At 39.8% G+C, this 13136-nt stretch overlaps 1 protein-coding gene across 3 annotated transcripts in view; it reads right to left on the bottom strand.

Moving 5' to 3' along the window:
- LOC128834901 (cytochrome b5 reductase 4) overlaps nucleotides 1-13136 on the bottom strand; it is a 71301-nt gene that overhangs the window by 20278 nt on the left and 37887 nt on the right. For all 3 annotated transcript variants that reach the window (XM_054024079.1, XM_054024080.1, XM_054024078.1), the window contains one exon: nucleotides 1858-1998. In XM_054024079.1, coding sequence (XP_053880054.1) covers nucleotides 1858-1998 — 141 coding nt within the window. The remainder of the gene's footprint in view (nucleotides 1-1857; nucleotides 1999-13136) is intronic.

The raw sequence follows: 13136 nt of genomic DNA on the forward strand, positions 1-13136 counted from the left end.
TTCCCTTCCCCCTTTTTAGTAGGGAAAAGGCTGTGACCTCCAGATTCAGCTATTGCAAGCAGACATTGAGAGGGAAAAGGAAAAGACGATACAGGCCCCGAGCCTTCTATTCTTTCAGCTGCTGTTACAGCTACCATTAGTTGCTTTGGTACCTCTCCTTCAGGTCCCCACAGGTAGAATGAAATAACCCCTAGCTGCTGCTAGTGGCAGAGGAGGCACTTGAAGATAGAGGCTGTCTACCCCCCCAAATATGTACCTTTCATTAGTAGTGAAAGTATACCTTCATGGTGAGAAAGATAGCTGCTGCTGGACAGAGATCATAAGGCCACAAGCAACTGCTGTTTGTGCTCCCTGCTGCTACTCTTCCAATTAAAGGAGTCATTTATTTTCATCCATTACGTAAAATAACTGTATACCTCTTAGTTCAGAAAAGTTACATAAGCACTCAATGCCAAACCCACTCTCTAGAATGGAGATACTTGTAGATTACTTAACTGGAATGCTGGATTTTTGACAATGGGAACAGACAAACAGAACTGAATGATAGCTAAGGAAAGAGTTCATACAAAAGAACAGAGTAACTGACTCCCTTGACTTTTTGCAGTTATTAAAAAGTTAAAAGGCTGGTTTATTTTAGTAATAAAACTGGATTTGAGTTCTTTGGTCACAGTTCTGGACACCTGCACATGTGTGTTTTCCCTCAGTCATCCAGCAAGGGCACCCCTGCTTCAGGCTTCCAGCTCACCAGCCTTTTTTTTTTTTTTTTAAGGGTGGAGACCCTTCTGAAGGGGTATTTCCAGGCTGCACAGTTCCCTGCTTCATTGTTGCATCTGAAAAAGTGAGGTTTTTTACCCACAAAAGCTTATGCCCAAATAAATCTGTTAGTCTTTAAGGTGCCACCGGACTCCTTGTTGTTTCTGCTTCATGGGGTTATTCCCAGCAGAGACAGGCAGCTTGCTTTCTCTGTCAACAATTATAAGTTACCTCACAGTTCTTTCTACGCAAGCCTATTTTATTCTTAAGGTAAAAGCACTACAAAGAAAGCATATTTAAAAGAACTTACACAAACGCTAATAAGCTTACCAAAGATCACTCCAACCTTGACATGGACTCTGGCTGGAGCAGTCCTTCCAAACCCCACTCAAGGTTTTTTTTTTTGTGTGGTGAATCACTTCATCAGCTTAGAATAAGCACACTCATAACAAGTTTTGTCCACCCTTTATACCAGGGGGTTATCAAACTGGGGGTCATGACTCCTCAGGGGGGCACGAGGTTACGTGGGGGGTCGTGAGCTGTGAGCCTCCATCCCCATAGCCTGCTTCACCTCCAGCATTTATAATCATGTTATATATTAAAAAATAAAAATTATAAGGGCGGGGGTCACACTCAGAGACTTGCTGTGTGAAAGGGGTCACCAATACAAAAATTTGAGGACAGCTGCTTTATACAGTTCAGGGATCTTTGATCTGGAGTTTCCAGGGGCAGGTAATTAGTTTTCCTCCTCAGGTAGTAGCTTCAAAAGGATGTATTTGAAGTGAATCATTTGCATTCCCTTTATCCCCAGTTACCCTCCTAGGAAATCCACTTCCTACATATTGATCTAAAAACCCCTTTGAAGTTTTTAATACCTTCCAGAGACTGCATTAGTCACTCTCCTAGAGAAGTTACATACATATAAATCCACAAAAACACATACACAACTGCATTTTTAATACAGTGAACTCCAATAAGGTTTACCTTAATTCAATAAAGTTCATTCAGGATGTTGCAAGAAATTGTCAGTTTGTCACACTGCTAATGATCAAGAAAAAACACTTTTATTAAGTAATGTTAGTGGACAGATTCAGCTATTCTTACCTGCAATAATTTGTTTGAGGTAAATGTGATGCCCAACAGGAACCTGGAGATGAGTACTCTGTGGCAGCATTAAGCAGAAAAGTTTGGTGTCATGGGTGACTTCTGTCTTAGAAATCAGTTTGCACTTTCTGTAGTATAGCCCTAAAAGAGAAGGATTGAGAGGTTTGTTTGTTTTTAATATGCCTGGTAAAGCAGCAAAATTAGGCTCTGATGTGCAAAAAGGATTCAGAAAACAACTATATTTTTATGGGGTTTCTACATTGTGATAAATCTAATCTTGGCTTTCTAGTCTTCTGCACCTGTTAGTGGAGTCAGCATGAAAGGTTTGTACATATGTACATTTCACCCATACACAACACTAAAAATTGCAGGGTGAATGTAATGGATTTTTATTACACTGTTTTAGAGATTTTATAAAAATTATTTTGGTCTGGGAATTGAATATATCTTCCTATGTTATACTCTTAAGAACAGATCAAGGAGTTTGGGTTATCAGCTGGCATAAAATTGGGAAAGTGCAGAAAGAGGAGAGAAGCCAATGGGCAGCAAAACAAAGGTGAAAAGGATAATGTATATGACATTTCTCTTTTAGACTGATCATACTAGCAGAGGAGGTTGCTTTTATTTGGTAAACCACCTTCCCATATATTTAGAACACATATAGATCTGTTTACCTAAGTATTACTAGAAAATCTTGCATTTCTGGCAGTCATCCAATAGCAGTAATGGATTAATGCTGACCTTAACTTTTAAGAGAGACTTATTTGTATTGCAATTTCTCTGTTGTGGGCCTTATTGTTGCTTTGGTCATCCTTGCACTGAGTATTTTGCTGTTAGCAGATTAATCTTTATCGGGGGGAGGGGAGGGAGAACAAAAAAGCTCATGTAAGTGCTGAAGGCTGCTGGCCCTGAGACTGTGTGCCACGCAAGTGCAACCTACTTAGGGCTTGAAGAGCATCCCCTCAATTTCCTTCTCCCAGTAACTGCAGGATCAGGATAAAGCTGGTCAACTGCAGCACTTTATTGCTGCTCAGCTCAAACAAGAAGTTGCTACTAGTTTGTCAAGGAAAATACAGATTCAAAACTTATGTTCAGTTTTCATTTAAAAATAAGTAAATACATGCAAAAATTATATGTAACCTGTAAGCACCGAAAAACTACTCATATAGCTCTTGGTGCCACTAAATCTAAGCACTTTACCATTACAGTATAAGCACTTTTCCTCCTTACAGAGCAGGTCATCCAGACCACTAATGATAAAAGCCTACACTTTTCTGGGTCTCAGGAAACTTCACTGAAAAGTAGTAAAAGCAAGAGCTTTTAAATAGAAAAAGGGTTTTATAGCAAAAGGACACTTTTATTGGATTAAAGTAAAAGCATTTAAAGCAAGTTGTTCCAGCTGAGCTGTATGTGTACATACGTCCCCAAATTGCTTTATATTCAAGGAGCATCAAATGTGTGTAAAAGAGCCAAGAACATCTGACCATATAATTATACCTGCAAACGTACGTGCAGGATACTTTCTGCCCAGTTTGCTCTGCAATTTTCAACTAATTTAGAGTCTCATTTGCTAGTTACATATTACTGTTATTGAAACATATCACCATTTTCTATGGTATTTTGCAGCATATATTATTGTACTGAGTTACTTTAACATATAGCAATTAATATGGAGATTATCACTATAGAAAACTGCTTAAAAATGTAATATGTTTGAGATATCACACATCTTTTTCATAAATGTTTTTTCAGGGTTTCTGTCTAATATATCCTATAACAGCTTGCTTTGGATGAGTGAAAAGAAAACCCCAGATGCTTTGCGTGTTTGAGCAGGATTCCTACATCATTTTATTTGAAAAGGCAATGAAGGAGTTTCATATTCTGACATGATCAATTCAAGTTTCAGCAAGATAGCAGCAGCTGTCTTCCAGCACATAAAACCTTCTCAGTGAGTACTGCATATAAAAACTCTTTTGTACGATAAAAATCTTCTAGAAAGGTGTAGCGGCTGATGACGAAGAATTTTATCTGATGGACAAGATTTTATGTACGCAACAGAACAGATTTTATACATTGGCTACCCCCTTGTGTATACATTTTCAATCATGAGGAAAAAATGGCAAAAAGCGACTTATAATGCTAAACATTTTCAAAAACTGCCCTTTATCAGGATCTACTCAAGATTCAGCTATCAATTTTTGTGCAGTTACACAATTTTTAGCAATATGTCAATAAAAAAGTGAAACTTTCACAAATTGTATTAAGAGATCAATTTTGAATACTTCCTATTAAAAGCATATGAAGAGAAACTAAAACATACACAAAAATTCAAGTTGTACAAAAACTCGCAAGTGAAGTTTCCACACTAACTTTATATCTTTATATATATCTATATAGATATAGATAAAGAAAAACAGGAATTTATGCCCCATAAATATATATCTATAAAGAAAAACAGGAATTTATGCCCCATTTTAGGCCCACGTCAGAACATAACGTTAACAAAGGAGATGCAGTCAGTGCCTCCATATTTTCTTGGAGACACAATAAATCACTATGTTCACTGAAAGACATCAATATATGCCAAGAATTTTATAGATTCTGCATACCTTCATAAGAAGCATCTGGAAAGCACTGCATTAAGATCATAAATCCCCAAAATACAATAGTTTCTTTGAGTGTGACATTATAGAGACCAAAAGTTGTTTACTTCCTCAGTTAATTTTCGTGGAATTTTCTTCAAAACACTTTTGTTGCACTCATTTACACGTGTTATCTGATTAGTTAATATTACCTCAAAGATTAATATCTGGAACAAACTTACATTTATCACATGGTTTTCAGCCAAGTTTTAGTTAAGCAGAAAGTAATTTTCCAGTCAAGAGTTTGTCCACAGTGAGCTAATCTCTTAAGTACAGTACTGTGTCATAGTATTCCTAATTATCTGAAGGAGGAATGACCTGCTTGCTAAATCCTATTTGAAAGCTCTCACCGCTGCTTCAATTTCAAAACCTGAAGAAATTTCCCCCCCATGTATTTAAATAGCTAAATAGCCCTTTTTGCCACAGAATCTTAGTTCCTCACAAACATTTATGATATTGTTCTCAAAACAGACCTGTAAGGTAAAGCAGTATTACTTCAGTGTTCAAACTGGGAACTCAGGAACAGACTAAGGGTATATCTACACTGCAATTAGACACCCACAGCTGGCCTGTGCCAGCTGAGTCAATCTCACGAGGCTCAGGCTAAGGGGCAGTTTAACTGCAGAGTAGATGTTTGGGCTCAAACTGGAGATTGGGCTCTAGGATCCTATGAAGTGGGAAGGTCCCACAGCTCAGGGTGCAGACCGAGTCCAAATGTCTACACCACAATTAAACAGCCCCTTAGCCTGAGCCTTGTGAGCCCAAGTCAGCTGGCACGAGCCAGCCACAGGTATCTAATTGCAGCGTAGACATACCCTCAGTGGCTCATGCCTAAGGTCACACAAAGCCCGTGGCAAAGCCAGGAATTGATCACAGATCTTGGTTCAAATCCAGCATTTAATCCCAAGATTATTATTCATTTTACAGTAGCACCTAAAGACCTCAACTGAGCTCTGGACCCCACTGAGACACTTTCTACTCTTAAGTTCTTACGAGTTAAAACAAGACAGAAAACGGATGGGAACAGGTAAGAGGCACAGAAGACTACACAGTTGGTCAGTGATAGAGCCAGAAATAGAACCCAGGTCACATGAGTCCCAATCCAGCACCCTATGCACTACTAGAGTACACTGTTCTTGGACCTTCCTCTCTCACCAAGTCTGTTAATAAATTGTAACGGCCAAAAGGCCTCAATCATCTAGTCTGACCTCTTACACTACACAGATCATTATACTTCACACAGCTATCTACCCCTGTAATTTGTGGTTGGCTAAAAAAATTTCCAGAAAGGTGCCCAAGTCTTGATTTGAAAACCTCTAAATGATGGAGAATCCACCACTTCCCTTGCCAGTTTGTTCCACTGGTTATTCATTCTCACTGTTAAAAATGGGTGCCTAATTTCTAATTTGAACGTGTCTGGCTTCAGCTTCCAGCCATTGGTTCTTGTGATGACCTTTTCCACTATATTAAAGAGCCCTCTTACTAACCGGTATTTTCTCACCATGAAGGTACTTGGACACTAATCAGTTCACCTCTCAATCTTCTTTTTGTTAAGCTAAAGATTGAGCTCTAAAAGTCTCTCACTATAAGGCATTTTCTTTAGTCCCGGAATCATTTTTATGGCCCTTTTCTGCACCACCTGCAATTTTTCAAAAATCCTTCTTAAATGTGGGCACCAGAACTGTAAGCAGTATTCCGGTATCAGTCTCACCAATGTTGTTAACAGAGTTAAAATCACCTCCTTGCTCCTACTCACTACTCCTGTTTATACAGCCAATGACGGCATGAGTCCTCTTTGCCAAAGCACTGCACTGGAGCTTATGCTGAGTTTCCAGTCCACTATGACTCTTAAATCCTTGCAGAGTAACTGCTTTCCAGGATACTGTACCCCATTCTGTAGGTGTGGCCTGCATTCCTTGCTCCTAGATGTATGATCTTGCATTGGGCTGTATTAAAATGCATTTTGTTTGAACTGGCCCAGCTTATCAAACCATTCAGATCACCCTGTATGACTGCTGTGCCGTCCCCACTATTTACTGCTCAGCCAATGTTGGCATCATCTGCAAATTTATAAACAGTCATTTTATATTTACTTCCAGTTGAGTGATAAAAATCTAGAACAACAGGCCTAGAACCAATCCCCTGTGGAATCCCACTAGAAACACCCTTGTTTGATGAGTTCCTACGGACAACTACTTTGAGATGTTAGCCTGTTCTTAGTCCATTTAACATGTGCTGTACTGATACCATTTAGTGCTCATTTTTTAGTCAAACATTGTGGTATTAAATGAAATGTCTTAAAATCTAAGTATATTACATCTATGCAGTTATTTTTATCAACTAAGCTTGTAATCGTAAAGAATGAAATCAGATTGTTTGACAAGACTCATTTCCTATAAAACCACGTTGACTGGCATTAATTCTATTACCATCCCTCAATCCTTTATTGATTCACTCCTGTATCAGTGTTTCCATTACCTTCCCCAGGACTGATGTCAGACTAACTTGTCTATAATTACCCGGGTCATTCTGCTTGTCCTTTTGAATATTGATACAACATTTGCATTCTTCCAGTCTTCTGGAATTTCCCCAATATGCCGAGATTTAACAAAAGTTAACATTTGGTGTGAGATCTCCTCAGTCAACTCTTTTGGGAGTCTGGGGTGAGAATAATCCAGACCTGCTAATTTTAAAATGTTCATCCCTTGTAGATGGTGTTTAACATCTTCCTTGGTTACTAATGGACTGAAAAGTACTTAATCTTCCTTAGAAGATTCAAAAATATCATCCTTCTTTCCAAATACAAAACAGAAATATATTGAACATTTCTGCATTAACTGTTTTATCATCTCCATCTAACTAATGGGTTTATATCATCACTGGGATTTCTTTTGTTCCTTATATTCTTATCTCCTTATTGTCTTTAGCCCTGTCAGACAAGGATTTTTCTGTGATGTCTTTAGCTTCCTTTATCAGTTTTCTATACTTCATAACTTCCAATTTATATTGGTTGCTTTCTATTTCCCATTTGATTAACAGATTATAAAACCAGAAGGAACCCTTGCGATCATCTAATCTGACCTGCACAACACAGGCCATGGGACTTTCCTGAATTAATTCTTGGTTGAACTACAGCATCTCTCTCTTAGAAAAACATCCAATTTTGATTTAAAGATTGCCATGGATGGAGAATCCACCACAACCACTGGTAAGTTGTTCTAATGGTTAAATACCCTTACTAGAAATAAGGAACAAATTTTTAACAGTACCCGCTTCTGTGCTTTATTAGGTAACACAATGATCCATATGCATTCAAGATCCTGTGATTCTGAGTTATTAATAACACAAAACAGGTGGTATGTTTAATATTCAGTTCCACCATCCATCCCTTCCCACCTCTTTTCTCTATTGTATCCTTCCAAACAGGTTATAACCAGTTATTTTAACATTCCAACAGTCTCAACAGGTTTCAGTAATGCCAATTATAACAAATTTCTTCTCATCAATGAGAATTTCTGATTGTTCTGGTTTGTTACCCAGACTTTTAGCATTGGTGTAAAACCAATTAAAAAAACCCTGTTCTCCTCACATTCTTTGTCACATCAGTTCAATTTGTATGTGGGAGGGAGACTTTGTAGCAGACTGCAACTCCAGGAAACATGTGGAATACCTAGAAAGGATTTCTTTTCTGAAGAGAGGTGCAAAAAGGAGCAAAGGTGGATACAAGTGAATTTCCTCAAGACCAAGCCTTATACATACTTAACTGCATTTCGGGGTAGTAGAGAAGACAAAATGTGGGGAGAAGAGAGAAAGCCAAGAGCATGTTTAGTATGACAATATAAAATGTTTGTTCAGGTCCTGAAAGATTGTGTTTAAAAAACAAATAATGAAAGTAATAAAGAATTGGGGGCGATAACTGGCTAACAGGTTTCTTCTCAGTCTTTGACTAAGATATTAAACCAAGATAAGTTCTTGATGTGGCTGGTCAGGTGAAAGAAAGATTATGTGCACTTTTGAGAGAGTGGGGAGATAGGGAAGGAAGGGAGGGAAAAAGAGAAGAAAATCTCCATGTTGTGGCTAAAATTTTCTCTCAATAAAAATTAGTCAGAAAATCCTAGCCAGTGTGTCAGCTTTTCCAGGTTGGATCTGGCTATAACCTTTATTTACATAGTCACTTTACAATGATTTCCTAACTTGTCGTGCTAGATGCTTTGTGAAGCCTTATTTTTTCCCCTACTGTATAAAAACAAATATTCTACTCTGCATCAGAAAACAAGGATTTTTATATCATATCACCCTGTCTAAGCTACTCCCCCACACAAAATCCACATTTCATAAAATACTATTTGATTTTTCTATTGAGTTAACTACTGCATACTTTCTGAGGTGATGACATAATTGTGATTGTAACCCAATTAATTCAGAATTCAATATAGACACACACAGTATTAGAGAAACAAGGTGGATGAGGTAATATCTTGGACCAACTTCTCTTTAACCAATAATAAGAGATATTACCTCACCCATCTTGTCTCTCTAATATCCTGGGACTGACATTACTACAACTACACTGTCTACACAGTGTTGTCACTTTAATTGTTGTGGTCAACAGGAATAAAAAAAAGGGGGGGGGGGAAGCAATGCCCCAGCTGCCCAGGAACACACATGCAATATTTTCTCAACCCATTCTCAGCAATGAATCTTTTTAAAAGGGACCCTAGATGAATTTACATTCAGTTTTGAAATGGTGATCAGCCATAATGTTTCATACTTTTAAAAAAACTAAATTAAATTCTTTTTGCGGCATTTTCTACAAAAGCTGCATCACCGTGCTAGTGTATGGGAACCAGGAAATGAAGCTAGAAAATCTAATGTCATTGTCCAAACTGAATGAAGTACAAATAGTAAACAAAAAGCATTAAAGATTAAAAGTTATTTAAATGGTTTAATATGAATTCATTTAAGTAATAAGTAACAAATATTTTACTAAATATGATTTTTGCCTAATAGTGTTTCTTTAAAGAGTCTCTTATATAAAGCAGGTGTTGGTAGCATAGTGTTGAAGTGCTTGCCTGTCACCTCTGGGGCCTGGGTTCGATTCCCACCTGGCACAGCAGTATGAATATGTTGTGATGATCTCAACCTATCTCCTGATGGGTGGATTTCCATACCACGCACTTTCCAGAAAACCACCTACAAGAAAATCACGTCTCAATGACTGGAAGAATAGAATAGTTGCTATGTTCTACCACTGTACTAAGTGTATTTCAGTGGGTACATGCTGCCTTTATTCTACAAATATATGTTTAACAGAATGTCAGTAACATGAATCTCAGTTTTTTGTTTACGCTTTAATGGAGAGATATGCCTAACCAGGGCCGCCCAGAGGGGGGAGGCAAGTGGGGCAATTTGTCCTGGGCCCTGCGAGCCCTGGCCGAGAATCCCTTCCCTGGCTAGAGGTGCCTTTTTACTTACCCGGTGGTGGTCCGGGTCTTCAGCGGCATTTCGGTGGCGGGGGCCCTTCAGTCGCTCTGGGTCTTCGGCAGCATTTCGGCAGCGGGTCCTTCAGTGCTGCCAAAGACATGGAGCGACTGAAGAACCCGCCGACGACGACTCGGAGCGCTGCCCAGTGAGTATGTCTGCTCCCCCGCTTTGCCCTAGGCCCCCTGAATTCTCTGGGCGGCCCTGTGTCTAACTACAGTGAAGATTAAAATCAATTAAATTATTCAATTGATTCTCTTTAAAGTATCGTCTAATTGCTGATACATACCTTCCATACAACATTTGACTTCAAATATTACCTACATTGCAACATAGAACAAAAACTAACAAAAGAGAGGGCACTGTCACCACCTATAAATAACTATTTCTTAAGAAAATCTCTAGCACTTGGTCTTTAAAAAAAAAAAAAAAAAAAAAAAGGAGGAATGAGCCTGGTAGAATAAATGTCTTAAAATCTCAAAGGATTTCTCTTGAAGCATTTCTCTGTATCAATCAGTCCTGAGGTATACCTGAGGTATTTTTTTTTGGAAATATTGAAATAATTTTTTTGTAAATTGGTTCCCTTTAGAAGTTTACCTGTCATAATGCCTAGACTACTATAACTATTTAACTTGACTCTGTCTTACCAACACAAGAAGAAAAAATTCTGCAGCAAGGTTGAAATCTAGTCACAGACTTGTTTAGATTTCCATATGTGTCTGAATTTCCATACAGAAGACCATAACGACTGCACCAAAATAAATACCATACTATTTCAATGAGAAAGTCAGCTAAAATGTACAGCAAACAAGTCAATTCCTTAAATTAAGAAGAACCATTTTTCCATTGCTTCATTCTCAAACTATCTAGTCAGTGATGGGTGAGCCCCAGGGAAACCTATTCATTCTTCCATTTAAATAAAAATGTTTTTTTGCAAAATGATAGCTAAGGCTGGAGACAATGTTTGGCAAACAAAGATATGCACCTGGTATCAGAGATCTTCATCAGCAGTGCCCGTCGGAACGCACATGTGCACCTCCCCCCTCTAGGGCTGTGAACGGGACGTATATAAGCGTCCAACTGTCCCCCAGTTCTCTCTCTGTTGTAGTTCCAAAGCAGAAGGGAGGACGGTGGGTAGTGGAGCACCCAGAGGGACACACATCTTGAAGAACCTCAATTACTGCACAGGGCAAGTAACCTTTTCTTCAAGTGACATCCCAATGGGTGCTCCACTGTAGGTGACTAGGAAGCAGTGCCCCTCACTGGAAGGCTGGGGCTTTGGAGCAGCATTTACTGCAGATGATAGGACAGTATGTCCTAGAACAGTATCTGCTGCGCCATCATGAGTAATGGTGCAGTGACAGGCAAAGATGTCTGCTGATGTCTATGTGGCTGCTTTGCAAATGTCGACAACAGGGACATTATTGAGAAAAGCAAAGCAATGGAGGTGGAGAGTGAGCAGGTGGAATGTGCTTTAATTCCAGTAGGAGGTTGTCAATTGTGTAGTTGGCAGGACAGATGTATACACTGCGTGATCCACTTGGAAATGCGTTGCTTTAGAGATGGCTGCGTCCTTGTATCTTTTGGCAGTTGAAGGAAATAAATGTGACAATTTTCAGAAAGCTTTCTACCTGGACAGAACTAAACCTAACATGCATCTGTCGTCCAGGGTGTGCAGTGCTGCCTCCTGTTGGTTGCCATGAGGCTTCGGAAAAGAGCAAGAAAGGTGGATAGGTTGACTCATATGGAAAGAGGATGGTACCTTGGGTAAAAATTTGGGATGTGGATGTAGCATAAATTTGTCTTTCTGAAAAAGTGTGTACAGAGGATATGCCATAAGGGCACCAATTTCGCCGACCTGTTGGGCAGATGTGATAGCGACAAGGAATGCCATTTTCATCTATAAGTGAATGTAGGAACATGTTGCCATTGGTTCAAACGGAGGCCTAGTAAGAGAGCGTAGGATGAGGCCAGGGTCCCAGGCCGGGGCTGGATCCTGTATGTGAGAGTAAAGATTTTGGAGGCCCTTCAGGAAACGTTTCATGAGTTGGTGTTTGAAGATGGAGTGGGCATCTATGTGGCAGTGGAAAGTTGTGAGGGCTGCCAAATGCACACGAATGAAGCTCGTAGATAATCCTGATTGTTTAAGGTGTAAAATATAGTCCAGGATAAGTGGCAGTGGAGAGCTTATTGCGTTGACCTGATGGGAGGAGCACCAGCACTGGAAACTAACCCATTGGTGGAGGTACAATGTGTCTAGTCATGTTGCAACTGCTATTCAAGAGTATCTGTCTATCTGCTTCCAAAGAGGTTATTTCCGAATCCCGGAACCATGGAGGAGCCATGTTTCAGGTGAAGAAGTTGTGGATTGGGGTGGAGTATATGACCTGCATCCTGTGAAAGGACTCATGGAGTTGGATGGAGAGAGATCGGTTGGCATGCCATCATGCGAAGGAGGTAAGTATACCAGATCAGTTGTGACCATGTTGGAGTTATAAGGATGACATGGGCTTGGTCCCCCTGTATCTTGTAGAGTACTCAAAACAGAAAGGGGAAGGGAGGGAAGGCATAGAGCAGTAGCGCATCCCATGAGATGAGGCATGCGTCTCCCAGAGATCTGTGTCCCAGTCCTGCCCTTGAGCAAAACTGAGAATTTTGCGATGTGGCAAAAAGCTCTATAGTGGGGAATCCCCAGCAGTTGAAGCTGAGCTGACAGATTCATGTATCCAGTTCCCACTCGTGCTTGTGGAATAATCTCCTGCTCAATGAGTCCGCAGTGTTTTGGTTTCCAGGGAGGTATGTGACCAAGTTGGTGGTGATGTGTTGGATACACCAGTTCCATAATTACAATGCCTCCAAGCATGAAGAGTGGGACCTTACTCTGCCTTGCCTGTGGATATAAAACAGGCAGGCAACATTGTCCATCACAACTCTGATGGTGCAACGTGTAATATGTGGTAAGAAATGTCGGCAGGCATTCCGACCGCTCATAGCTCTAGGAGGTTGATGTGTAGGGTATATTCGGTTAAGAACTATCTGCCCTGCACTGTATGATACTTCTGCCCATTCCATCGTGACTGCCATAATCTGCACCTCTCTGGCCTTCCTAAGGAGGTACAAACTAGTGTGGAGGGACTTACCCTTTGAGGACCTCAA

Source organism: Malaclemys terrapin, chromosome 3, assembly GCF_027887155.1.
Source record: "Malaclemys terrapin pileata isolate rMalTer1 chromosome 3, rMalTer1.hap1, whole genome shotgun sequence".
Taxonomy (NCBI): Eukaryota; Metazoa; Chordata; order Testudines; family Emydidae; genus Malaclemys; species Malaclemys terrapin.